The 24183-nt window shown below is 44.7% G+C and overlaps 1 protein-coding gene across 1 annotated transcript in view; it reads left to right on the forward strand.

Moving 5' to 3' along the window:
• Nucleotides 1-24183, forward strand: part of CEP170B (centrosomal protein 170B) — a gene marked incomplete at both ends in the record, with an annotated part of 51085 nt that overhangs the window by 14624 nt on the left and 12278 nt on the right. Inside the window, 10 exons of the mRNA XM_079536809.1 lie at nucleotides 1188-1266; nucleotides 3493-3551; nucleotides 4866-5004; nucleotides 12370-12468; nucleotides 12964-13440; nucleotides 15703-15765; nucleotides 16560-17323; nucleotides 19257-19445; nucleotides 19629-19737; nucleotides 21175-22932. Of these exons, the coding sequence (XP_079392935.1) occupies nucleotides 1188-1266; nucleotides 3493-3551; nucleotides 4866-5004; nucleotides 12370-12468; nucleotides 12964-13440; nucleotides 15703-15765; nucleotides 16560-17323; nucleotides 19257-19445; nucleotides 19629-19737; nucleotides 21175-22932 (3736 nt within the window). The remainder of the gene's footprint in view (nucleotides 1-1187; nucleotides 1267-3492; nucleotides 3552-4865; nucleotides 5005-12369; nucleotides 12469-12963; nucleotides 13441-15702; nucleotides 15766-16559; nucleotides 17324-19256; nucleotides 19446-19628; nucleotides 19738-21174; nucleotides 22933-24183) is intronic.

The following is a 24183-nucleotide window of genomic DNA, read 5'->3' on the forward strand; positions in this document are numbered from 1 at the left end:
TGTCTTTTGACCAGCTTCACCGCTTTTATTCCGAAATTACAGACCTCTTCACCAGCTTTTCTGGCAATTGCCAGGAAGCAAATTACCATTGCCTCCTGTGTTCCAGCTTCCTGCTCTAGAATTTATTTTTTCCTCTTGTTACTGCTTGGTTTTACAGTGTGTGTTTGAGTTGACCAAGGTGAGAAAGTAAAAGGAGAAAACTGTGCCTTGGTGATGAAAGTTTGTCAGTTCATTTTCTAGCATGATTTTGACTCTTCACAGCTTAGCTGATGTTGTAGTGAGGCTGCAGAGACCCGGCAGCAGGCGCCAGGTCTGTGAGGCCGGGTCACTGCCCTGCTGCAAGATCAGGTAACTTCTGGGGTCTGCAGCTGCTGAGTGCCTGAGCCCCACCAGCATGCTGGTGCTGTTTCACTTGAGTTCCTGAGTTATTTTTATTTGGCTTGGGTTATTGCAAAAGCACACGGGCTGATCTGTGGAAGATATCTGAGTGCTTGATCTACTGTTCTGTAAGAATTATTCCTTAGGGGTTCCCCTCAGAGTGCAGGCAGCTGAGACATCTGAGGTGCTTGTTCTCAGCTGTGAAGCACATTTTTTGCACCTTACAAGGATAATTCAGTTTCTTCAGGCCTGAGCTAACTGTCTGTAGCATAGAAAAAAATGAGCAAGTGCATCTCTTGGGTGAGAGGCCTTTTGTACTGATAAATGGTGTCTTGGACAGCATGGCCTCAGATACCACAGTGATTCCACTGAAATACCTGCTTCTCTGTGTGTTTCCATTTCCCTTTCCTATGTTATAGTCTTTGATAAATGACCAGGCCTTGGGGCTGGCATGAGTCTTGTTTGGTATTTGATGGAGAGCTCATTCTCAGCTCAGTAGTTGGAAAAGCTGTAGCAGCTTCTCTCCTCTATTTACTGCCCTTGCTGGTTTGGAGGAGAAGACCTAAGAGCACCCAAGGTTCCTGACTTCAGGCACCTCATTTACATATTTAGATCAGGAACTAGAGCTTCATTTGCAGTCGGTGAGAAGAATACCTGGCTTGAAACACATTTGGGGTGCTCAGACCTGCCCGTGGGAGCTCCATGCTGGTGGTCTGCAGGGCTGAGGTGCACCCTGAGCATGTGCAATGCTCTTAGCAGATGGGCATGTGCCCTAGGTCAAAAACCACACCTGTGCTTCCTCTCTGCAGACATTCGTCAATGACGTGAGGATTCCCGACCAGAAGTACATCACCCTGAAGCTAAATGATGTCATTCGCTTTGGTTATGATATCCTTCCTCTCTGAAGATGCGTTTTTTGCTGTTCATTGCATGGAGAGTTAAATGTGCTAATTGTGGCTAATGACTAAGGGTGTTTGTTTTGCCTCCTGCAGCCTTTGGATGGCTCATCAGCTTTTGTTTCTCCACCGTGGACCTGATTCAGAACATATTAATCAGGATGCCCGCTGCCTCCGTTGGACTTTGAAGCAGGCATTGTGCTGACAGTAGTGTCTGAGGAGGTCTCTGTCAAAGGAAGGGTTGATTGTTTGTTTTTCTTTTTCATTTGAGGTCTGTGAGTGGCATCTGTAGCTGATAAAAGCCTGGGAGCAGGCATGCTTCATATTGTAAAAAAAACTATTTGTAAAAAAACTAACAATTTAAAATCATCATTCTTTGCTCCCAACTGCTTGCTTGCAGACAGTTTGCAGGTCTTTGGTGCATTTAGCTCTGGGAGCCTGCAGACAGACCCTTTGCTCTGTCAGTTGAAGGTTGCCTCTGCAAATTGCTGTGCCACAAAATGCAAGAATGAAACTCTCTTTAGCAATAGCAAATGTCACCTCTATTGGGGAAGGCCAGGCTGATGTTACTGCTTTGTTTACAGAGGCACAAGTTCTGATGGTGTCTGCTAAAATGCCTTCATCCCTTTCCTTTTTATCCTGATGTGGTTGTTTGACTGCTGTAGATCAACAGAAGACTGCTGCCTTTTTTTAGTGTTATTAAATCATTTTTTTTTACTTTCTTCTAACTGCCAGACGTACCCACTCAAGATGGATTATGAGGCAGCATCTTCTCCAGGTTTCTTGCTTGCTTTTGCAAGAAAAATTTGTTAAAACAGCTCAGACATTTCTGAGAACAGAGGAGGGTAGGGGGGAAAAAAAAAAAAAAAAAAAAAAGGTTTCATTGGAAAACTCTTGTGCATCCTTGACCCCAAGGCCACATTCTTGTGTCTTTTGTTGTATCCATGATAAAGTATGTGTGCCTGGCTGTGCTTTAGCCCTTGAAATACTCCAGACCTTGCTAGAGCCCAGCAGAACCTGTAAGGGAAGGCTGAGCCTCTTCTGTGCTCGTGCCAGGCTACAGGTACCTCAGTTCTCAACTGCAACACTTGCTATAGGGATGCTTAAACAGATTTATGTGCAATTCTGGATCTGGTGGAAACGAAGATTTTTATAAGACCTTGAGGTTATATTTTAGTGGCTGTGATACAGGTTTAAACTTTTTATAGAAAGTAATTCTGAGCATTAAGCAGCTGAGTTAAGCGCTTAGTCCTGCAGCCCTTACATGGCTATTCACGTGAAATGAATGATTGCATTTATGAATTGTAGAATTTATTACCCTCAACTGGAAAGCTTTTGAGGATGTAGGTTTTAGACTTGGCTCTTTTTCAGCATGATTGCTGTAGCTATTAAAGTCTCTTCCTCTCCTTTGCTGCTGTGGTGCTGTGCTTTTTAGCAATGCTTTCTGTGTTGACCGTGTTCAGCGCAGTTGCGATGGCAGCATCTCCCATGGCCTCCAAGTCAGCTGCACTCTATTGCATAAGAGCTGCCTCTTTTTCCATTTACAGCTTCACTCACAGACTGCATGAAGTGTCCATGCTCTGCCAGTATCTCTGGGTTTATTTTTAGTTTAACATTTTCCATCTTTCCGCTTTCGTTCCTTTTGTGCCGTGCTGTCCTGATTAAGTTGTTTGTGATGCCATGGTCAGATGCTTCCTTTCTGCTTTCTTTTTTTTTTTTTTTTTTCTTTTTTTTCTTTTCACAGTGTAGCTGGGGATTTTTGCCTAGGTTCAGGCATGTTGAATGCTTCCCTTCCATAGAGGTCACAGCAGCTCATGACCTGATTTACTTTTCAATCACTGCTGTTTCCTGGATGGAAGGCCTTGCCTTGTTTTGACTGTGCAAGTCTGCTCTGTCTTGGCCAGGATGCTGTGGGGAGCTGGGAGCAAGCTGCAAGCTGAGCCAGGGCTCTGTTTGCTCCCTCATCCTGTACCGAGCTGCTTATGCTCCCCTGAGCTCCTTCACTGCTCCTCTTGCTTGCTACTCTCCAATTGGGTCCTGACAGAAAATATAGTTGCATCCTCTATTCCAAAATACACACATCAAAGACTGTCTTGCTATGCAAGTGAGGCAGCTTTCAGCACCTCTCGTTGTTATTTTATGCTGTTTTCTTTATGACTAAACACTAGATTTCTCTCTGCATCCGATTCCTTTGGTGTTTCCTTAACAAGGTCTGTACATTCAAACATGTATGTCCTGGAGCAAATTCAACACAAGGTCCCAGAAGAAGCGTTAAAGGTAAGGGTGTGTGGGTACAAAGGGTGTGTGGGTGCAGGTGTTGTTTCTTTTGGTGCTCTAGTAATGATCATGCTTCCTGAAGTTTTAAAATACAGCGGCAAAATGTTCCACGTTGTTATGCTGTCCTTGGATTGAGGCTTGCCAAAACCCTACTTTGATGGCAGATGATTTCCCAGTTACCTCGTCTCTGATCTCTCTTACTCTTCTGCTAACATTTAGATCAAGTTAGGTATGACCTTGTGGCAGCCAACAGAAAGGCTACTAAAGCCATAGTGTGTTAAAGAATAGTCAGTGCATTAACTTCAGGGTGAAGCAGAGCAGAATTAGTTCTGCCCCAGGAGTGAAGAGCAGTTGCCTTTCCTTGAGCATGGTGACATCGACCAGCAGTGTAACACTTCCTCCAGCAGATTGAACTTTGCTTAATTTATTCCCATTATCTCATTTCTGCCTTCAAGCTCCACAGTCTTCCTTACTGACAGTCCTCTTAAGAGTAAAGTGTTCTTTAAACAAAAATTTCAGTATCAGGAATAAAATATACAAGCATCTCCTAATGTAAGGCAGAAAAGCAACCCTCAGAGGCAGGAAGGCTGCCTTTGTTGAGCTGAGTTCAGCTCCCAGCGCCAGGCATCATCTGTTGGCTAGCAGATGCTGTCGTCTTAGCCCTGGTTTCAGATTTAGGACTTAGAGAGGATCAGAAGTGTAACAGCCAGGACTGGGTAAATGAATCACTGACTTTACTCAGGGGGTAATCTGGATGGGTATACCCTCTTATTAATTTGCTTGTAATAAACCCACTTTTAATTAGCCCATTTACTAAGCCGCAAGTTAATAGGGAGTCTGCTCTAAGGCAGGCTCATTGCTTTCCTCACTGGTGAGAGAGTTTGGAGAGAAATAATTAAAATATATCTTAATTGCCTTTACTGAAAAATTGAGATAATGCAGTTGGGGCATGGGAAGAACTAATACTGCTTTAAGAACAAAGGGGATTTCAGAATTTGAATTCTGAATGGAAAATGGCATAAGTTCTGATTGTGCTTAGTTTATTCTTTAAAGGGTTTTCTAATTAGCTACTTTGCAGGGCTACATTACGGTGACCTCACGGACTGTAACTGTCATTTATTGTCTTCCAGATGAGGTATCTGAAAGCCTCTCTGACACTTAGCCTCTACTTACGTGTGTTTCCCATTTGTCACAGAGTTTAGCCACAGCATTTGCCTTTGCATTGTCACATTTGTGGGCAAGGGAGGTTATCGTTGCCACAGGCTGCCATGCAGATTGCATGGGCACTCTGCAGCTATCCTTATGTCTCTGCAGCATGAGAAGTACACCAGCCAGCTTCAGATGAATTTCAAAAGCACGACCATGAAGAGGGTGGAGCAGCCCATGGAGCACAGTGTCTATGCTGAGTCCCCACAAGCAAAGCTGGAGAAAGGAGAGAGGAAGCCAATTACAGGTAATTGCTCAGGAACCAGTTAGTCAAGATTCACAACAGTCAAAGTGCTGCTTGATCACTGCACTGGGTTAGAATCAAGTGTGGTGTGAGTTAAACGGTGTAGAAGCTGGTACTAAAGGATGATCTGTCTAAACCTCTAAGTATTTCACATTCTCAGTTTTAGGAGAAAAAATATAATTGGCATGGTGGTTCACACATGTCTTGTTGCTGTGAATGCTAGAGAGCCTGTGGGCTGAGCAGGTTTGGTGAGTTCCTTGGCACCTGTCTGGTCTATTTTTATTTTGTTAATCATGAGCTGGTGTTTGAACAGAGGTGGTGAGTCAAAGTGGAAGATGCATGGCTGCTGCAGCGTGGTACTGACAGGCAAGCGAAGTGGCAGCAAGGGATTTGTTGCAAAGAGTCTTGTATAGCCTTAAATTACTGTATTTCCTAACACCTCGATATGTGAGATCGAAACTGACTGCTGAACCTGGGAGATGTTTGCTTTAGGTTCATTGTTACCTGGCTGCATTATATCCATTGGAAAAATTTATTCTGTTGCACATTTCTTTACTCACTGCTATCTTCCTTTGAAGACCTCTTTCATACCTGCATCTCCCTGTTCCCTCCCATGGTGGGCTAAGACATCCCCAGCAGTTTTTTCCCCTCTTCTGAGCTTCCTACCTCCTTTATGTACTGCCCTGGTATGTCTTCTCCCTGTTTGGCTCAGTTGTCAGTTGGTGGTTTTCTTGATCTTGATGATACATGAAAAGAAGAAGAAATATGGCTCTAAAGCATCCTGACGACTAATGAATGACAGAGGGGAGTCTTGCTTACCAGAATGGCAGTGACTGGGAGCTGTCCATGTGCGGAATGGATCTGTTTGAGGAAGGGGCAGGGAGAGGAAGGTGATGGGCAAAGACAGGATCTTGGGAAAGGTGATCTATTCATAGATATGGCAGCTTTCTAGAAATGTGTACAACTTTGGGTAAATCCGTTAAGGTCTTTTTTGATACCTAATTGGAGTGGGTTGGCTGACCTTAATCTCCTATGTATTGTCTTTGTGAAAGTCCCTCTAAGCTGACATCGTATACTAAAACAGAGTAATATTCCTCTCTCATGTATTTGCCTGTTTTTGTTCCCTCCAGCTGTGCAGGGAAATGCCCACACCTATGTGTTTGACTGCTATTCTCACGTTGTAAAACCTTTGTATGTTGACTTAGATGTGTTTGTGTGTCGCCCTGCCCCCCTCCCAGGGGGAAGCATTTGTGACTTTGCCTCACAAGGCTGGGCTGAAAGGGATGAAGTCGGTGATTAGCTGTGACACTGTGGAGGGTGAAAGGAGGTGAACCTCGCTGGTGGAGAGCTCTCCAGCTGTGCTGTGAAGGATGCTGGGTTCTGGAAGATGTGGCTTCTCGCTGGTCTGTGAGGTCCAGGTAGAACCAGTTTGTGTTTGCTGCTGCTCTGTTGCATGAATATTGTCCTTTTTATTCTCGCCACCTTCAAAAATACACACTGGCTGGTTTTTAACCTACATACCATAAGTGGTTGATATTTTGGAAAATCTTCAAAGTCAGGCATGGAGTGACACTTCATCAGGGTGACCCATTTCTCATCTTGTGGCTCATGGGTATGTACTGTGTATTTGTCATTGGTAGTGAGTGCAGGTCCAAGGCCAAAAAAAAAAAAAGAAAAAAAGGCTGTGAGCACTTTGTGAGGACTAGTGATGAAGGATGCCACATGCAGTGGGCCTGATGGGCAGATGGGAGAAGTCTGAGGTGCTGCTAACCTGCTGAAAGGTGGGGGAATCCAGGATGTTTTGTTGGAATTATTATGCTGGTATTATTTTGCTGGTTGGACTGAAGCCTGTGAAGGAGGGGAAAGAGCCTGAGCATTAAATCAGCGCCTTGCTCTCCCATGAGCATTTCTGTCACGTGAGCAGAATGATCAGTGGGTTCCTTTTTCATCTGCGGTGTGACTAATTCACCTTGTCTACTGCTGTACACATGCACAGCTTTTCTGTGGTGCTTGGAGGAGTGGCTGCAAGTTAAATGATTAGTGGAAAGAGGAACGTTGTGTTCCTAGGAGGAGAGGGCTTGCTTATGGCAGCAGAAAGAGGCTTTGGGGAGAGAGCTGTTTTGCTAAGCCCGTAGGTATTTAGGAATTTGCATTGACTAATTAAAGTAAGGTCTGGGTGACAAAAGCCTTTAGAAGGATCTCTTCTCAGGGCCTGGCTGGAAAAGAGGTAGAGGCAATGCAGGCTTTCAGGGAAGAGGTTTAACAAAACAATGTGAACAATTAGAGCTGCTTAGAAAGGGGAGGAGGTGAGGGGGTGAAGATAAAGAGATCCAGCAGAGGGAATTGGAAACAGCTCAGCCATTTATTCTTTATGCTGTTGAGCATACAGCTTCTTGGTGTGTGTTGCCTGTAAGCAGGAAACCATCAGTCTTTGTGAGATGTTTTTAAGGCAAGAAGTTTGATAGGTCCTGTGGTTGGGTATTGCTGTGAGTTAGAAAAGCACCCGCAGTTGAGCTAGTTAATACTAAAGATGGCCATCAGCTCTGGTGCTTAAAACCTGAGGTGATGAGGAGACCAGGTACAGCCTTCAGTTGTACCTAACACTTGCATTCCCCATCTGTTGCTACCTGGGCCGAGGTGGGGGATGAGATAAGCCACTTTGTGGTCTGCTGTCAGCACAGGCTGATCTAAACTTACTGTAATTTTTTAAGCCCTCACAGGCTGATGGCACTAGATAATGCTGAGGCTGATGACTAACCTCTGAATAACTGCTGCAGGCCTGAGTTTCTAGGCATGGAGGCTGCCCACACCTTCTGGCTGAGATGGGCATTGCCAGCTGCAGGAGCAGGACTTGAGCTTCTCCTGAGATCCATGGGACAGTCTTCCTTGCTGGGTTAGTGGCCCCTTTGCCAATCCTGTCCATGTCCATGCTGAAGTCTTCAGGGAGCAGTGGGAGTTGTGCCGGGTTGTGCAGTGTTTCCATGGTCCTTAGCTGCTTTCCCCATGAGATCATGGTTGTAGCTACTTAGGCACACAGCTTCACCCTTGCCTCTAATGTAGGAGAGCAGTGGTGTATCTGCTTTTCATCTGTGCTAGTTTGATGGTACCTGCAGCATGCTGAAGGCTTCATTGTGTAATTGGTACAAATAAATTTATGATTATCAGCCAGATTTGAAAGCCTGCGGGATTTTTGTGCGCTCACAGTAGGTACAAAAGTCCTGAATTTAGGTCTGCTGCACGCATGAAATAAGCACTGCAGTGAAGAGCCAAAGAGCTGTTTTGTGTTTGTTCCTGTTGTGTTTCAATTCTGTATTTTGAAGAGGAGGAAAAAAGCAGAGATGTCAGAAATTAGTTTTTAAAATATTTTAAAGCTAGATCATCATTTTTTTTTTCTCCTTTTTTCTCCCCGAGGCCCTTGCCTTAAGAAGCCCACTCTGCATCTTCCAGAGATGGATGTTTACCTTATTAATAATGAATCAAAAACAGCTTGACTTAGAGCAAGCTGGATTTCTCGTGCTGGTGTTCTGACTTGCTACAGACAGCTTCAAAGCTGCGTGTGCTTCTGTCAGCATTGAAATTTGCTGTTGCTGTCTGTGTCCCTCTAGAGACTGTTTGAAGCTTTGTGTGGACCCAGGCAGAGCGCAGCCCTCATTCTTGTCCTAGCCTGGCAGCCACTTTCAGAGGCCATCAGACTGGTACTGTAGGAGCTGTGCTCATCGTGAAAGCTCTTCTGCCCATTTGCTGATGGAGAGCAGCATTAATGCAGACTTTCTGCTTTCCCTTTCATCACCTGTTTTTGGTCCTGCCCTTGTGTTGTTCTTTGTGATTCACTTCTCTCTAAGTACATCCTTTGCATTGAAGCAACTCATTCTCTGTTACTCTGGTGCCTCTTCAGATGATCAATAGTTCTGTATTAGTTTAGAGTTGTAAAAATACGTGGGCATCCATTCATTTTTCCTTCTGAGTGGCTGCTCCTAAGACTGAAATTCAGGAGCAGAATGTGTGCATGTCAGTGCTTTCCCTGTATTACGCTGTCACCCGTAGCTGTGTGTGTGTCTGGCTGAACGCTTGTGCTGTCCTCAATTCAGTTATCTAAAAGGATGGTTTTCAGGCTGTCTGCCTGAATTGATGAGCCAAGGAATATATCTAAATGAATTGGCACCATCTGGCCAGCCTGGCACAGGATCGAGAAGAGGTGGTAACGAGCTGCCATCAATTGGAGGAAATCTCATATCATTAACATGACTGTTAGTTCTCATTGGCCTTCCTTGCTTCACTGCTAACTCAATCAAGCCCTGAGCCTCTGTGCATCTAAGAGCTCCCAGCTCACACCGAGATCCATCGGGCAGGCTGAGGCCATGTAGCAGTATGTGTGGCTCAGGACACAGGCAGATGTGCTGCTCTGGGTGCTGCTGGTCCAGGTTAAGGCTGCTACCCAAAACGCATCCCAGCTGGCAGTGGGTAGCCTGCAGCACCACTGCATATGTGGCTGCTACCTGGCCTGCACCTGTCACTGCCATCTGTTTAGCTGCCTTCCTGTGTCTCCTACCCATTCTGTACAGCTTCATGGTGGAGCAGGAGGAAGGCATCAGGGCACTTCTGCTGGAGGATAAGAAGGGGCTGTGGTCTCTGACATGAGCAGGGCAGCAAATTCATGGAGCTCTTCTCTAGTCATGGATATTTTCTTCTGGCTCAGAATCTCATCATGTATAGCAGAAGTTGAGAAAGAGGGTGTCTGCATCACTTAATAATGTTAATCAAAAAGCACATTAACATGAAGGCTTCGTGGAAACATTAATCGCTCTTAAAATATTGAAACTGTCCTCCAATAGCAAGGTACTGACTCCCTGGTTTCCCATGTGTGCTTTTTGCAGTCTTCAAAATGAAGTTTCAGTTTGTTGTGGTGGCTGGGAGAGGGGAGGAAGGGAAAATAACTGATCTGATGGGTTGCACTGAACACACACTGCTACAGATTGTTGCTGGTGGGGCTTGGGAGCTTCATGTCGTGGCCCTCAGAGCAGCGTGTGCAGGGCGTGTTCTCAGTGGCTCCTGCCCTGCTGGAACCCTGTGTACTCTGCCCAACCACAAGCATGCTGGGTTTGGCCTTGTGCTGGCTTTTGTCAGAGAGGGAATTTGGGGAATTTCCAAGCACCTATTAGGGCTTTTTAGGCTAGTGGAGGAAATTTGAGATGGTAGAAAAAGTGGCTCGTTACTCTGTAAATTCTTTTTTTTTTTTTAATCCTTTTTTGCTTTACATGCAATCCCAAAATTCCCTCAGCAGGAGGGTCTGACCAGGGTTGACCTAATTTCCTATCTGCCTTCTCCCCTGCAGTAAAAGGCAGTAGTAACACCTGTGTCCCACAGATATAAGGAGCAGCAACTGGGAAGGTTTGTCCTGGAGTATATAGGTGGGCTGTCTTAGCTTCTTAGTTTTCACACAGGCAGCATTTCCACTAGCAACTGGAAAGAAATCAGTATTGAACTGGTCACATTCGATCATACAAATCTGAGACAAGTGTCCTTTGTTTCTTAAGGGTTAAGCCCCTGATGGAGATGGTGATCATCCATTGAAGAGTGTGCCTGAAAGCAGTGGGCACAACAGATCCCATGTGGGTGTGGGATGTGGGTCTGCTCCACGAGTCTGAAGAGTGGCTGAGAGCTCTCTGTCAGCTTGCAGGACAGATCTTAGCCTAACAGAGCCCAAACCTGCCTTTGGGTTCCTCTTCTCTCACAGGTTTCTGAATAGGTTGGTTGCTTTTTTCCCCCTCTTCCTAGAGTATTTTACCCATTTTCAGCTATGACACGCATTGCTTGGCAGTTGCAATTTATTCATGGTGAGAAATGCTTCCTGCTTTGAACTTTCAAGGGTTGCCTGCGTAATGGGAACACAGTTTATCTTCTGCACATTCTAGGCAGAACAGAGAGTAATACTTCAACTCTTTTGATCCTCGGTGTGAAGGAAAGCAGTGCGTTCAGTTTTGAAATATGAAAATCTCTTGAAAAGGTCCTGTGGACTGGATCTGTACAGCAAAACTTTTGCCTGTGGTCTGATAAAGTATAAGCTTATACATTTCTGGAACTGTCCTAGAAAAAAAAACACCTTAGGCAGTGGCCATTGGGTCTGGGTAGCTTTATAAACAGCAACATAAAGTCGGGCTTCTTTTTTTTTTTTTTCCTTGACTCTTAATTCCCCTCTCCTCCTCATTTCCTTCATGCCACCAACTGCTGTCTGTGCTGGCCCTATTAAAGCAGGGAATGCAGAGTGGCAGGGTTGTGTGTGAGGGCTGCTTGGCACAGGCAGAAGGTGATTATAAAGCCAGGAGCTGAGCAGCAGCTGGTGGTAAGAGCCCAACAGTGGCTTGGGCTGGTGGCAGGGCTTTGACTTGTTCAGTAAAGTGTGTGCTGATGGAGAGAGTGAGCAAAACTGGGATGTTAACCTCAGTCCCCAACCTGTACTTGCATCTCTATCACCTCTAGTTGAAAGAAGAAAAGCTACTTCATTTGCCTCTCTGAAACTATTATAAGTAACAATGACTATTACCACAGGTAAATTGAGCTGTATTCTTTTTTCACTTGAAACACGAACAGAACAGCCTAAGGCAGTGCCAAAATACAGTGTTTCATGGTAGACAAAGGAAGAAGAGGTGAATCAGTTTTTTCCGGTACCTGTTGGTGCAAAGAACTGCTGATCTTCAGTGAGTGCTATTTGAGTAGAGACAGTGATTGAAGTCTGGCTCTTCTGGAAGAAATAACTCTGTGAGAAAAAAAAATCTGTCCTGCAGTGACTGTGTGAGCCACTTGACTGACTTCATGCTTTTGAGAGCAAGAGTTTACTTCTGCTTTATGTATGTGTAAGGAGATGGTTTTACTGTTTTCCCTAAATTTGTAACTCTTCAAGAATTTCCTGCTGTGGGATGTGTGTCATTTAGAGTGGGAGGAGTGAATAGCTGGAGAAAATCCCTGGCCTGACAGCATCCTAGTCTGTGGTGGAGCAAAAAAGGGCATAGCTAAAATCTTCCTAATTAAGATCGGGATAAAAGGCCGATTTTCACCTGAATTGCAAATAAGTTTGTGGTTGGTATTTTGTAGTCTGTCCTGCTAAAAATCTTCCACTTCCTGTGAATAATGAGTCTGGAGAGGGAGAAAAGCCAGTATTTGGGGATCACAGCTACTAAAGAGTGAAGGGAGGTGGAGTCAGCCTCTTCTGGCTGGAAGTGAAAAAGGAAAGGAATAAAGCTGAACACTCTCATTATTATGTATAATTTGCTGTTGTAATTACTGCAGTGTAACAGGTACATGATCTTATCTGATCCTGTTATTTTTCCCCTTTTGGCATGTGCTTGACTTCTGTGAATATCTTCTTCCTAGAGACGAATAGTTATCGCACCCCTCTTTATGGGCAACCTTCCTGGTGGGGGGAGGATGATGCAAACAACGAGGACAGAAGGCAAGAAGAGCATTACTCAGGTAATTAAGGTGATTTTGTGAGGAAAAGAATGGGGGTGGAACGTGACAAAATTTCTGCACATTTCTTATCTTTCTTGTGTGAAGTCATCCTGCTTTAGGGCTTTAATTACCACTTTTTTTTTACTTGTTGTATTTGCACGTTGCTATGCATAGATTGCTGCCGATGAAACCAGCATAAGGGAAAATTAAGTTGTTTCCACTACAGTAAGTGAAGGTTAAAAACAATTGTGAAGTAATTTAGTATGTATGAGAAAGGCATGCAAAAATCTTGAAATGCCACCAGTCACATAGATTCTGCCAACATGTATGTGTGTATGTACACACTTGCATTTAACTCTTTGGGAACAATGGGAGTAAGGGTAAAGTGAATATGAGAAATGCTGGTCATTGGAAATCACCCATTTCAGTGAAGAGGCCAGAGTACAAAACAGAACTGCTGTTTTTTCTTTTAGGTACTTCAGATAATGTTGTTTTTTGTTTTTTTTCCTTTTGTAGAAAGATCAAAAGAGATGACCCAGCATGAAGAGGAACTGAATGGAAATATTTCTTCCTATAGAGATTCCCAAGAACAGTCTGTGTTTGCCTTCCGGAGGGAGCCAAGTTACTTTGAGATCCCAACTAAAGAATTTCAGCAGCCATCAAAATCTCCAGAAACACAGGTTCACGAGATCCCAACAAAGGATATTGATGCCATAGTAGCCCCAGTTGTGCAAAGCCATGCCTCTTTCACCATCGAATTTGATGATGGAACCCCTGGTAAAATAAAGATCAAAGATCACGTAACTAAATTTTCGCTCAGGCAGAGAAGACCTTATAGCAAGGAACCAGCTCACACAGAAGTGATGTCAGCGGAGAGCAAGGTGGCTGACTGGCTTGTCCAGAATGACCCAAGCTTGATTAGACGGCAGTCTCCAGGGGAAGATGTGTACAGCACCAAGAGTGACCTGCCAGTTCATGTGAAGACACTTAAAGGTGAGTGAATGTCTTGTTATGTGGACAGTGTTCTCTGTTGACTGTGCAAATGCAACATACTAAAGAGGTAAATCCTCCGCCTGTTGAGCACTGCACTTGTTTATCTCTGCATCAACTATAAACAGTGAAGAATACTTCTTTAATGACTGTTAATGGTTTTCAACCCAGCTAGTGAGCTCTTCATCCAGTCCTGAAGTAATGTGTGATGCTGGCCTGGGGGCTCTCTAATTTGGTTCCTCCACCTGCATATCTACATCTTGGCAGTGGCAGTGATTGAGAAAATGATTTTAAGTGTTCGTAGTCATTTCCATGTGGTCCGGCAGGCTAGTGAACACAGGTATATAGTCAGTTTTCTTTTTTTGGCTTCTCCTGTCTGAAAGACTTTTCTTTTTAGCTGAAGATTCTGAGTGTGATGTATCTTGGAATTATCATGCAATTACCAGAACCACTCTGGTCTCATGACCAGAGGTCTTGACATAGAGATTGGTAATAGACCTGAGATATGCATGATCACCAGTGGAGGAAATTCTGTTTGTGAAAGGTTTCTTCTCTTAAACTAGAACTTCTCTGTTCAAAAATGCCAAGTTTTGTGGACCTAGGTGCTGTTAACTCTAACTACGAGGAATTCTTTGGAGATTTTCGAATGTAGTTTTGAACACAGTTCTCAGTGCGGATGATGGGAGTTGCATGACTCTCAGGTGGCTGTGAATGGATTTGTCGAGATCTGAGTTTGCTTGGATGCCTCTCTTGAGTTGTGCACAGAACAGTGAAGAAAAGACCATTGTTTCCTGCATTCACACTGCCTTTGTATTCAGCTTTTCCAACCTTGCCAAGTGCATTACTACAATTACTTGGAATGTTGAAGCCATGTTGAAAGTTACCAGACCTACCTGTGCTTGAGGTCGTTTTATAGAGAACAGTCATGTTTTCCCTCAAAGGAATATTTGTTCAGAGTTGGAGAAATGCTCTCTTTCAATATGGAGAGTTTTATCTATTGTGCTTCCAACTTATTGCTCTGGTGTATGGTTTTTTAGAAGCTCATATAGTTAAGAAGGTCTCAACTATCCAGATGTAATTTGGCACGACATGGGAATTGCACTGTTTTGCTATCATCATTTGGGGGTGTTCAAGGAAAGACTGGATGTTGTGTTGAGGGACATGGTTTAGTGGGAGCTATTGGTAATAGGTGAACGGTTGGATTGGATGATCTTTTAGGTCTTTTCCAACCTTGGTGATTCTATAGTTCTATGATTTTCTAATATAGGACAATATTGAGGTGGCCTGTCTGAGCTTTCAGCATTGTCTTGAGCGTTTGATAGAAAGTATGGGTTTTGTTTGTTTGTTGACTTGCTGAAGAACATAGTCTGGCAGGGATTCAGATGTGCTTCTGTCACTCTACTTTCTCTCTTGGGAGAAACTAGAGAGTTAGGCAGCTCTTCTTAGGATTGTCCTGGGCAATGCATGAGAGGGTATCAGGCTGCCCACGCCTTACAGTCCATAAGGCATGGAAAGAAGCTGAGGTAACTTAATGCATAATTTGCATTTCAAAAAATCAACTATTTGGACATTTGATTAAAAAATACAGTGTTGGTGGCCTCAGGAGTTTATCTACCTCTGCTTTGTCAGAGGACAGCCTGTCATTTATCTGCGATAGTTGTGTAGCATGTTCTTCTTGTGGGGCTAATTTTGAAGATGTCTTGGAGGCTACAGCTGGCTGCCTACCAGGTTTGCACCTTCTGAATCAGAGACAGACCCTGTTTGGTGTTCTTTAATAACATTTGTTCCATGTATTATCAATGTGATGTATGTAAAGCCTAGTATTGAGGGTAGGGAGTTCAGGTCTGAGGGGATGTGCGTGGTATTCTGCTGAGGGGTCTGTAGACACTTTTTGTCTCTTACTTGCATCCTCACAGTTTTGCATTCAGCAGGGTGTTAGCCAAGACCCTTTAATTTAGGAGCTTTCCCATGCAAAGACAAGGCTTATCAACCTCAAGGCACAATGCAAAGTCTGCTGGCTTTCTTCAGGAAGGTGTTAGGAAACTCCTCAGAGGACTGACTCCTGGGTTGCATGGTTCCTGTATTAAATTCTAATCTTTCACAGTTAACTTGAGATAATAAATGGTCTTCATCCTGTGCCTGGAGAACTTGCAAAGTAGGTTTGAGCAGTTTTCCTTTCAAACACGTGGTATTTTAGCCAGTATATCTTGCTGCACGTTACAGTCGAGAGCGCAGAGACCTCTTTCCCCATTCTCCCGATGACAGGTTCCTGGTCGTTGACTGAATCAAGTTGTGTGTCTTCACACCCGTTTCCTTCTTCAAAAAAAGGTTTGTGTTCGGTCTTTTTGTTTGTTTTGTTTTGTTTTAACATACTCTATGAAGGTCCTGAACTAAGGTGCTGAGGTGCAGAGCATCCCTGATACAAAAGGAAGCTTGTAAAGATGCTGGTCAGTAACATATGTAAAAAGAAGGATAAGCTTAAAGTAAGCTTAGAATGATTTAACATTTGTGTGGCTCGTGATTGGATGGTGTGATCTCTTTTCTATTAGCTGTTGTTTTATTTCTCCTTGTAGAGGGGGGTAACGTGGCTGCTGAGAGGCACATGCGCTCATAACATGCTGACCTGGTGGCTTTGTCGTCACTGGGATTTGGTTCTGTGGGATGCAGTGCACAGGGTTTATTTACTGATTCTGCAGAGATTTCTGCTCTGTAACTTAAGAGTTCAAGATCACCTCATTTTGTTCTGCAGTAATGGTCAGAAACATGAAACAGCGTCATTGCTTTTACTTAAATGCCAGAAAGAAAAGAAACAACACATTATGTTTCTAAAATAATCTGCTTTACAAAATCAAAATCCCTTGTTGTTACAATGAATTTTTGCAGTATTTTGCAACAGTTTGATAGCAACCAGTGAAAAGTTGATTGGGAGACAGCGCCCTTCTCTCTTCTCTCTCTCTCTTTTTTTTTCCTCCCTGAAGAATACAAAGCCTGTAGCATAGTAGATGTCTTTGGGAGTTACTTATTCCTATAGGATTTCTTACCTTTTGACTGAAATCGGAAGGTAGTGACAGGGTCACAGAGTCTGAGAGCATGAAAGTCAAATACACACCACTTGTTCCCAGGCAATCGGCACGAGGACGGGACGCAGAGCGACTCGGAAGACCCCGTGGCACCCAAGGCAGAGAAGGAGCCGACGACGGGTGGTGAGCGGGTGACAGAGCAAGCCAAGCTACAGCGCCAGATGAGGCGCGATCCCCACGAGATGCTGCACAACAAGCAGGCGTTTGTCATTGAGTTCTTTGAGGACACGCCAAGGAAGAAGCGCTCACAGTCCTTCACACACAGTGCTCACTCCTCTCAGAGCGACACCGATCCTGGGCTCAAGACCAAGGTTGAGAAACGCAAGAACGCGGTGCCAACGGAGAAGCAGGGCAGCGCGGTGCCACCATCCCACGTTGGGACACAAGGGGGCAAAGCCACCAGCAGCTCCTCTGGGACCCAAAGGGCTAGCTCCTTCAAGAGGGAAAAGACAGAGGAGCGAATCAACTCTTCGTCCTCCTCTGCCTCCAGAGCATCAGGCAGAGCTTATGGGAGCGTTGGGAGGAAATCTAAAATGGCTCAGGATTTTATGGCTGAGTACCTGAGGGAGACAGCTCAGACCGGGAAGGCAGGCTCTGAGAAACCAGCACCTCAGCCTGTGCCGGCGGCCCCACGTGTGGTCATATCTTCAGAGCCAGAGCCTGCCTCTGCTCCATCTCCAGAGCTAAAGGCTGCCCAGGGCAGGAGGAACGACGAGGAAGACAGTGTGAGCGAGACTGGCACGTACACCATTGAGACAGAGTCACAGGATAAGGAGGTGGAGGAAGCACGGAAAATGATTGATCAGGTAAATGTTGCTTTTCTGTGCTTGGTTTGTGAGCTGAGGGCTTATGCAGCTGTTGCTGATGGGTCCAGCTTTACTAGCAGTTGCCATGAAGGGCTGCTCCCTTTATTGCTTGGGTGCAGAGGGGCTTTATAAAGGGGTGAGAAATCATCTTGGCTGACCTGTGTTAAGGATTAATGTCAACGAACTTTGAAGCTAGTCTTTCAAAAAAAAAAACAAAAACAACAACAACAACAAAAAACCTCACTGGATACAAGAAAGTAAAGTAAGCCATCAGCAAAGAGCTGTCTTGCTTCCAAAAATGAGATTTGAATGCTAAACTGCAAGTGGGCTTGCCATATGTTTAGAGGGAAAGGCACCAGCAGTATTGAGATCAGACTGATCCTGCTGAGTGCTTGGCTGGGAGTAGCTCTGCTCCTAAGGACTCTTTCTTGGCCTTATATCAGCACTGTTGTGATTACGGGAGCTGCAGCCCATTGCTGCCGCTGCAACCTGTAGGCAGAGGAAAGGCAGGCCATGGGCTGATTGTCTTCATCGCTTGTGGTAGGTGATTATGCGTTTAGCGTGGCTTCGTTAGGAAAACGTTGCTTCCTTGCAGGGCAAGTGGCAGCTAGTTGATGTAGCAAAGGGTGTGGTCTAGGGTAGAGGCAATCCTACATGGATCTATACTTGTTTAGATTGTGCAAGGTGAATGATAGCCTTACAAAAAATAAATGAGGGTGAGGCTTAATGAAACCCACCCAACTAAGCAACCCCAGGGCAAGCCAAAGTTTGGCTTCAGATTTAACTTTCATCTGCGGTCTATTATGAAAACAAAACTGGCAAGTTGCTGTGAAGAGTTAGTGAAGCGTGGGCAGAAGGATGGAGTGAGGTTTAAAGGGAGCCTTGAACCTGGGTTTAGAGCTTTGTGTAGTGTTCTGTGAGCCTAGATCTGGCCTCCCTCATTTGTTTATTATGCTTCTTCCTTATTTCTTGTTTGAAATGTGATTGAAAGTTTTTGGGGCAGGTTATTTCAGCCACAGGAAGGCTCTAGTCCTGACATGATGGTTAATTGCTCTGAAAAGGAAATACAAAGAAAATAACACAAAAATAGAATTATTTCTGGGTAGTAGCTTGGCAGGCTTGTTCCTTGGGCAGGCGAGCTGGCCAAACTCTGCTCATGGCTGCCATGGACTTAATGTGGTGTAGATCTGCTGTTTGGGAAATATCTCATGCCAGACCTCTGTATTTTTGTCCAGGAAGAAAGATGATCAGGATTTTGATTTGCTGAGATTCTGGGGTGACCCACATAACAAACTTTTTTATTTTTTAAATGGAAGTGAGAATGGAGAATTTTAGTCTGCCCAAACCTGGATACTCTCAATGATGGCATCTTCCTCTGAATCTATAGTCAGGAGAGAGGAACGAGCCTTTCTGAGGCATAGATCTTGTTTGCCCACATAGGAAAGGTGTTTATCTCCAAAGAGTCTGGCCACCTAGCTTAACTACCTGTCTTGGCAATACATTCATTCCCAGATCCCTTCATGGCTGTGTAAGGCTACTTTTTCTTACCCCAATCTCCACTACAGTCTATGAAAGACCCCAGAGATAGAGCTTTCCATTTTTTTTCTCCTGATTCTCCATGAATTAGATGGTAAATAGCTTTCCTTACCCTCATCCTAAATTTCTCAGGGCTGAAAAGGGGCTCTGTCAGTGAAAGCTACTACTGCTAAATGCAGCCCACCAAAATAATGTGGCAGGTGTGAGTGAGATTCTATGAATAAATGTATTTAAAGCTGCAAAGTAGAGAGTAGTTTTCTCACTTTGTATGGAAGGATTGGAAGTGTTTCTGGCCTTTTGGAGTCATGGGTGGTGTGTGGAGAACGCTTTGTGGATTGGAATTTGGGCTAAGATTTCTTTATCTGTTTTAATCCTTCCTATGTAAACATTTTTTCAGGTTTTTGGTGTTCTTGAGTCGCCTGAATTTTCCAGAATATCATCAGCTTTTAGACCAGTAATAAAAGGTGAAAAAGACGACTCTGGTTCTCATCAGCATTTAGTCAGTGAAAATGGCACTTGTCAGAAGGCACCCTTGCTCCAGGCGTTTGCCTCAAAAGCTGCGAGTGGGTCTCAGGCTGACATGCAGGTATGGGCAGTATAGATGGATCTGTTGGCTTGGTGAATATGGATTTTTCTGGATGGATGGAAAGGTGATGCATGAATCGGTTTCCATTTTGAGTAGACTGGGTGGTGTGTGTACGAGAGGAGAGATTGAGTGGCTGTGTTTTGCAGGCAGTCTTTCTGATGCCACATCCCCACCTTGTTGCAGATGTCTGCAGCATCTCAAGGAAGTCAGAAGTGGGTGTCAAGGTGGGCAAGTCTTGCTGACAGCTACTCTGACTCTGGATCTGTCTCGGGACAAGCTGACGGAGCTCCAGGTAAGTCTCATCCTGATGTTACATTTTGGAGGTGGCTGAATCTAAATCAGGATGATAAGAAAAACAGGAATTATGGCCTTCCGTGTGTCTGGCTGCGGTTTATTTTCTGTTTTATGTTGTGTTGATTGAGGGTGGGAAGGACAGAGTGAATTGTTCCCTGTGGACTGAAGATAGAAAGTGCTTTTCGTTTGCATTTCAGAGTCATCCAAGAAGTTCTTAGGTGTTATATTTGGCATGACTAAAAGGCACATGGGAAACAGAAAGGTTGTAAAGGCCTTGGGTGTTAACTAGCCCTGGGTAATTCTTTAAACTGCCTTATGATGCCAGAAAAAAAAAAACCAACAAACTTTGCAAGTTGTCCTGGAGCATAATTGCTGACTGGTTCTTTTTTGGGTGTGTTTCTCCCATGTCTGGCTATGCTGAGAATTTTAGGTTGTTCTGGGGTTTGTCAAGTGGTAAATGTGGAGATAAGCATAGAATACTCAGAATGGAGAGAGAAAGGTAAACAAGAGGAGGTCAGGTTCTCATTGCAGTTAGGAAGGCAGCCTGCAAACCCCCAGGTCCTGTTGATGTGTGAGAAAATGAGAACAGAGCTTTGCTGGCTTCTGTAAATGCTTTCACTTTTTGTTGTTGTTGGAAATATTTGTTGTTACCTTTGTCATCAGGCTACAGATAGACTGAGTAAAGCTTAGAAGGAACCCTTATTTTGGAGGTTACTGTCACTATTTTCACCCCATGCGAGAACCAGAGCATTTGCAATATTACCATAGCCATCTAACCAGTCATCCAGGTATTTAAAAGCAGGATAAGATAAGAAGTCCTGACCAGCATAGGAAAAATTAAGAGTCCTCTTTCTATGAAGTTCTTTTGTGCTGACAAGAGCACCTATGCTGGAGCAGTGAGCTCTTATTCAGAGTTTCTTCATTATTAGCATCTTTCTCCTGAGACTTTGCTGTGAGATATGATCATATGAGAAACACCACCTATTTCGTCTTATGGTCTACATTGTGTGAAATGGCACTTAAAGCACTACTGCACTGTTTTGGTTGATAGTGTTTCATGTCCTTCCTGTGGCCTGATCTTATGGTAGGTCAGTGCCAGCATGCTCATAAGATGGCCTTTAAACATTTGTGGTTGTACTGAGAGGTAGATGATGGGAAAATATCCAGACAGGATTTCAGACCGAGAGGAAAAGTATTGAGTAGTCTGATCCAGCAAGGAAGTATACCTTTACCTTGAGTATTTTTGTATTGATAAACTTGCAGGGACTGAGCAGAAGCCTGGCCCTATTGGTGTTCATTTTGTACAGCCTTAGTTCTGAGCTCAACTTGTGGGTGCTTTTGTGGCCTTGCACTTTGCAGGATCAAACTCTTAATTAAAGAAAAAAAAGAAACATATTGTACAACAGTTGACTTGTGTCCATTTAACTCCCTTCAGAAAATGGTGTAGCCCCAAAATCTGGGGAACCTGAAAATGCTGTGCCCTTGAGAACAAGGCGTCTTCTTCCCCAGCTTCCACCAAGCGATAAATCAGAGAGCCCCACACCCACAGTTTTGGTCTGCCAGGAGTCCTATTCCGAGGTTACGAAGAGAACCATTGTGAAGGATCACTGCGTGGAAGCCTACAGCGATCACAGCAGCCGCCTCTTCATTCAGGAAGACTTAGATCCAGATAGCCTCAGCGATGCCAGCAGATCTGATGATGGCTTCAGCTCAGAAAAAGGCAGAAAGTATAAAGAGAACAATAAAATGCTAGAGCAGATGGCGGAAGACACAAAATCAGAGAGCCGGCAGCCGGGAGCCCCCCGGGTTGCAAATGTGAGAGCTGTGAGTGAGACGGTTTCTACTTCGTTCTACATTGGTGACGACGGCAGCGATGTGGGGATTCCCTCCAAGCTCTCTCTGAGCGTGGCCCATGCTCGAGCTGATAGAGAGGGAAAGGAACAGGAATTTTCCTTCAAGTCTACTGGCACGCCTGTTCCTGGAAAGCCCTTGGGCAAAGATGTCAGCGCTTACATTAACACAGCAGGAAAAATGGTTATTTCCATTCATCAAGATCAGGAAAATATGGCAGGAAAGGAAATATCTTTTGTTAGGCAGGAAAGTTTTACCAAAGATAAATCAAGCAGTGCTGTTCCTCAAAACAAGCTTCCTCATATTTCAAGTCACCCTCTGCTCAAAGATTTAGAGGCTGTTCGGTCAAACCGCATGGACTTTGGACAGGACACTCATCTTCTTCTTAAGGACACTGAAACTGCCTTGGCGGCGCTGGAAGCCAAATTACTTGGTCAAAACCAAAAGCTGGAGCCCTCGGAAACTGCTGGTCAGCTGGAGGACTCCCTGTCCGGTGACTCAGACGTGGACACAGCCAGCACGGTCAGTTTGGTGAGCGGCAAAAACGTCCCCACAAGCGCCCCAAAACGCAAAGCAGTGGCGAGCTTGCAGAAGGAGAAATCTTCCTCCTCACCATCCATCCAGGACCAGTGCGGGCAGCCCAGTGCACGGGACAGGCTGACGGAGAAGCGGAAGGCCAACGTGCCAGAGGCTCCGAGGTCTGTGGAGGCCACCAAGCGCTTCCAAATGAAGCGGAGTGCTGGGACTCGGGGGTCACTTGACTTTACAGATGACGAGAGGAGCTCGAGTCTGCCTTACTTGCCAGTCCCTGATGCAGTGGTGTCTGACCACGAGCACTCGGTGCCCCGACCTGCTCCCAGAAGGAAGCCTTTTACTCAGGCTGCCAAGGAGGATCACAGCAAAGCAACAGCAAATGTGCAGAAGATCCAGCAAGTTCTCACCCGCTCCAACAGCTTATCCACCCCGCGGCCCACGAGGGCCTCAAAGCTGCGTCGTGCCCGGCTGGGAGATGCTTCAGACAACGAGTGTGTTGATGCTGAGAAAACAGCCTCCAACCCTGAAGCTGTTGCACCGGGCTCCAAGCAGTCCACAGAGACAAAAAAGCTGTCCCGGCTTGACATCCTCGCCATGCCGAGGAAGCGGGCAGGTTCATTTACAGTGCCCAGTGACTCTGAGACAGCACAGTCAAGGACAGGGTTTTCTGGCCGGAGTGTGGAGTCCTATCGGAAGGCGACTGTGTCGGAGATCCGAGCTGCAGCGAGGAAAACAGCAGCTGCTGCCTCTGCCAAGCAGCCATTCAGTAGGACCCGCTCAAGCAGTGTCAAGTATTCCTCCACCTCCAGTAAGTGCCTTTTTGTATTGCCTTTCAGATTTATAGGCTGGACAGTGCAGTGTTTGCAACGCTTCCTGGGCAAAGGGCTTTGGAGTCAACAGAGCAGCTCTATACCCTGGGAGATGTTAATGGGTTGTTGTCCATGAGGGTATTGCAAACAGCAGTTTGGCTTTTTTTCTCCTTGACTTCATTTCTTGAGCAACCAGCTGCGGTCTAGCAGGAGAACGTTAGCCTTCTGCTGTTGTTGAAAAAGATAGACTTTAATGCCTTTCCAAATCAGTTCTTTGACTTCTAAGATTTGAAATTTGCTGCAAGAACACTTGTAATGTTGTTCATGACAGTTAATGTCCAAGGTAACAGGTTTGAATGCATCTGAAACAGCAAAACAGATAAATGTCCATGGGTTTTGAAGGTTGTTACCATGTTCTTCCTGTAAAGGCAAATGTGGAATGGGACACTTGACTTAGATTGCTCCAAGAGATTCCTTCTGCTGAGTTCTTTCATGCAGCTTTGCCATAGGTAAGAAAGATGCACAGTTCATAGCCACAGGAATGATGTTTGGGGGGCTCTCTTGGCCTCTAGCTGTGCACTCAGCAGCATTGTGAACAAACTCACAGTATCAACATTCATCATATTTAAATCCGCCTTTAATTAAGAGGTGGGAGGGGACAGTGCAAAAGACAGCTCTGGCATGGTAATTGGCAATTGGTAACTGTCCCAGATGTTGCTTACACCTTTGGTCTAAGCCCTGCTCTGTGCCCAGACTCCTTGACCTACCATGAGTGTGATGATGTGCTCAGGTTTTTAGGAATGACTGGGGTGGGACAGGACAAACCCCACTGGTTGCATTTCTTAGGCCTGCTAAAAGGAATGCTATTTTGAGCAGATCTGTGTTTTTATAAAGTTTCTTCAGAGTACAGGATGTGTTCTGTTCATTTTCTTTCATATACTTGAAATAGGCATCCTTCTTGCACTGCTTATTTTTATTGCATGCTAAAAATGTTATTTGCTGCTTGTTTTGATTTTGAATTGTTTTGGCACATCCAGCTTGCCTTTATTTTAATAATTTTTTCTTATACATTTATATATGCATGTAAATCAGAACGTGAGTAAGCTACTATGTACAGTCTCTCTCCTGCCTTTTCTGAAATGTTTCTACTGTTGACTTTGTGTTAATCAATAACAAACTCAAATCAAGATGACGTGGTCCAAGTTTTCCGAACAGGAGGTACTCTTCACATCTCCCTGCCTTTGGACCAC

This window comes from Tetrao urogallus, assembly GCF_951394365.1.
Source record: "Tetrao urogallus genome assembly, chromosome: 6".
Classification (NCBI taxonomy): domain Eukaryota; kingdom Metazoa; phylum Chordata; class Aves; order Galliformes; family Phasianidae; genus Tetrao; species Tetrao urogallus.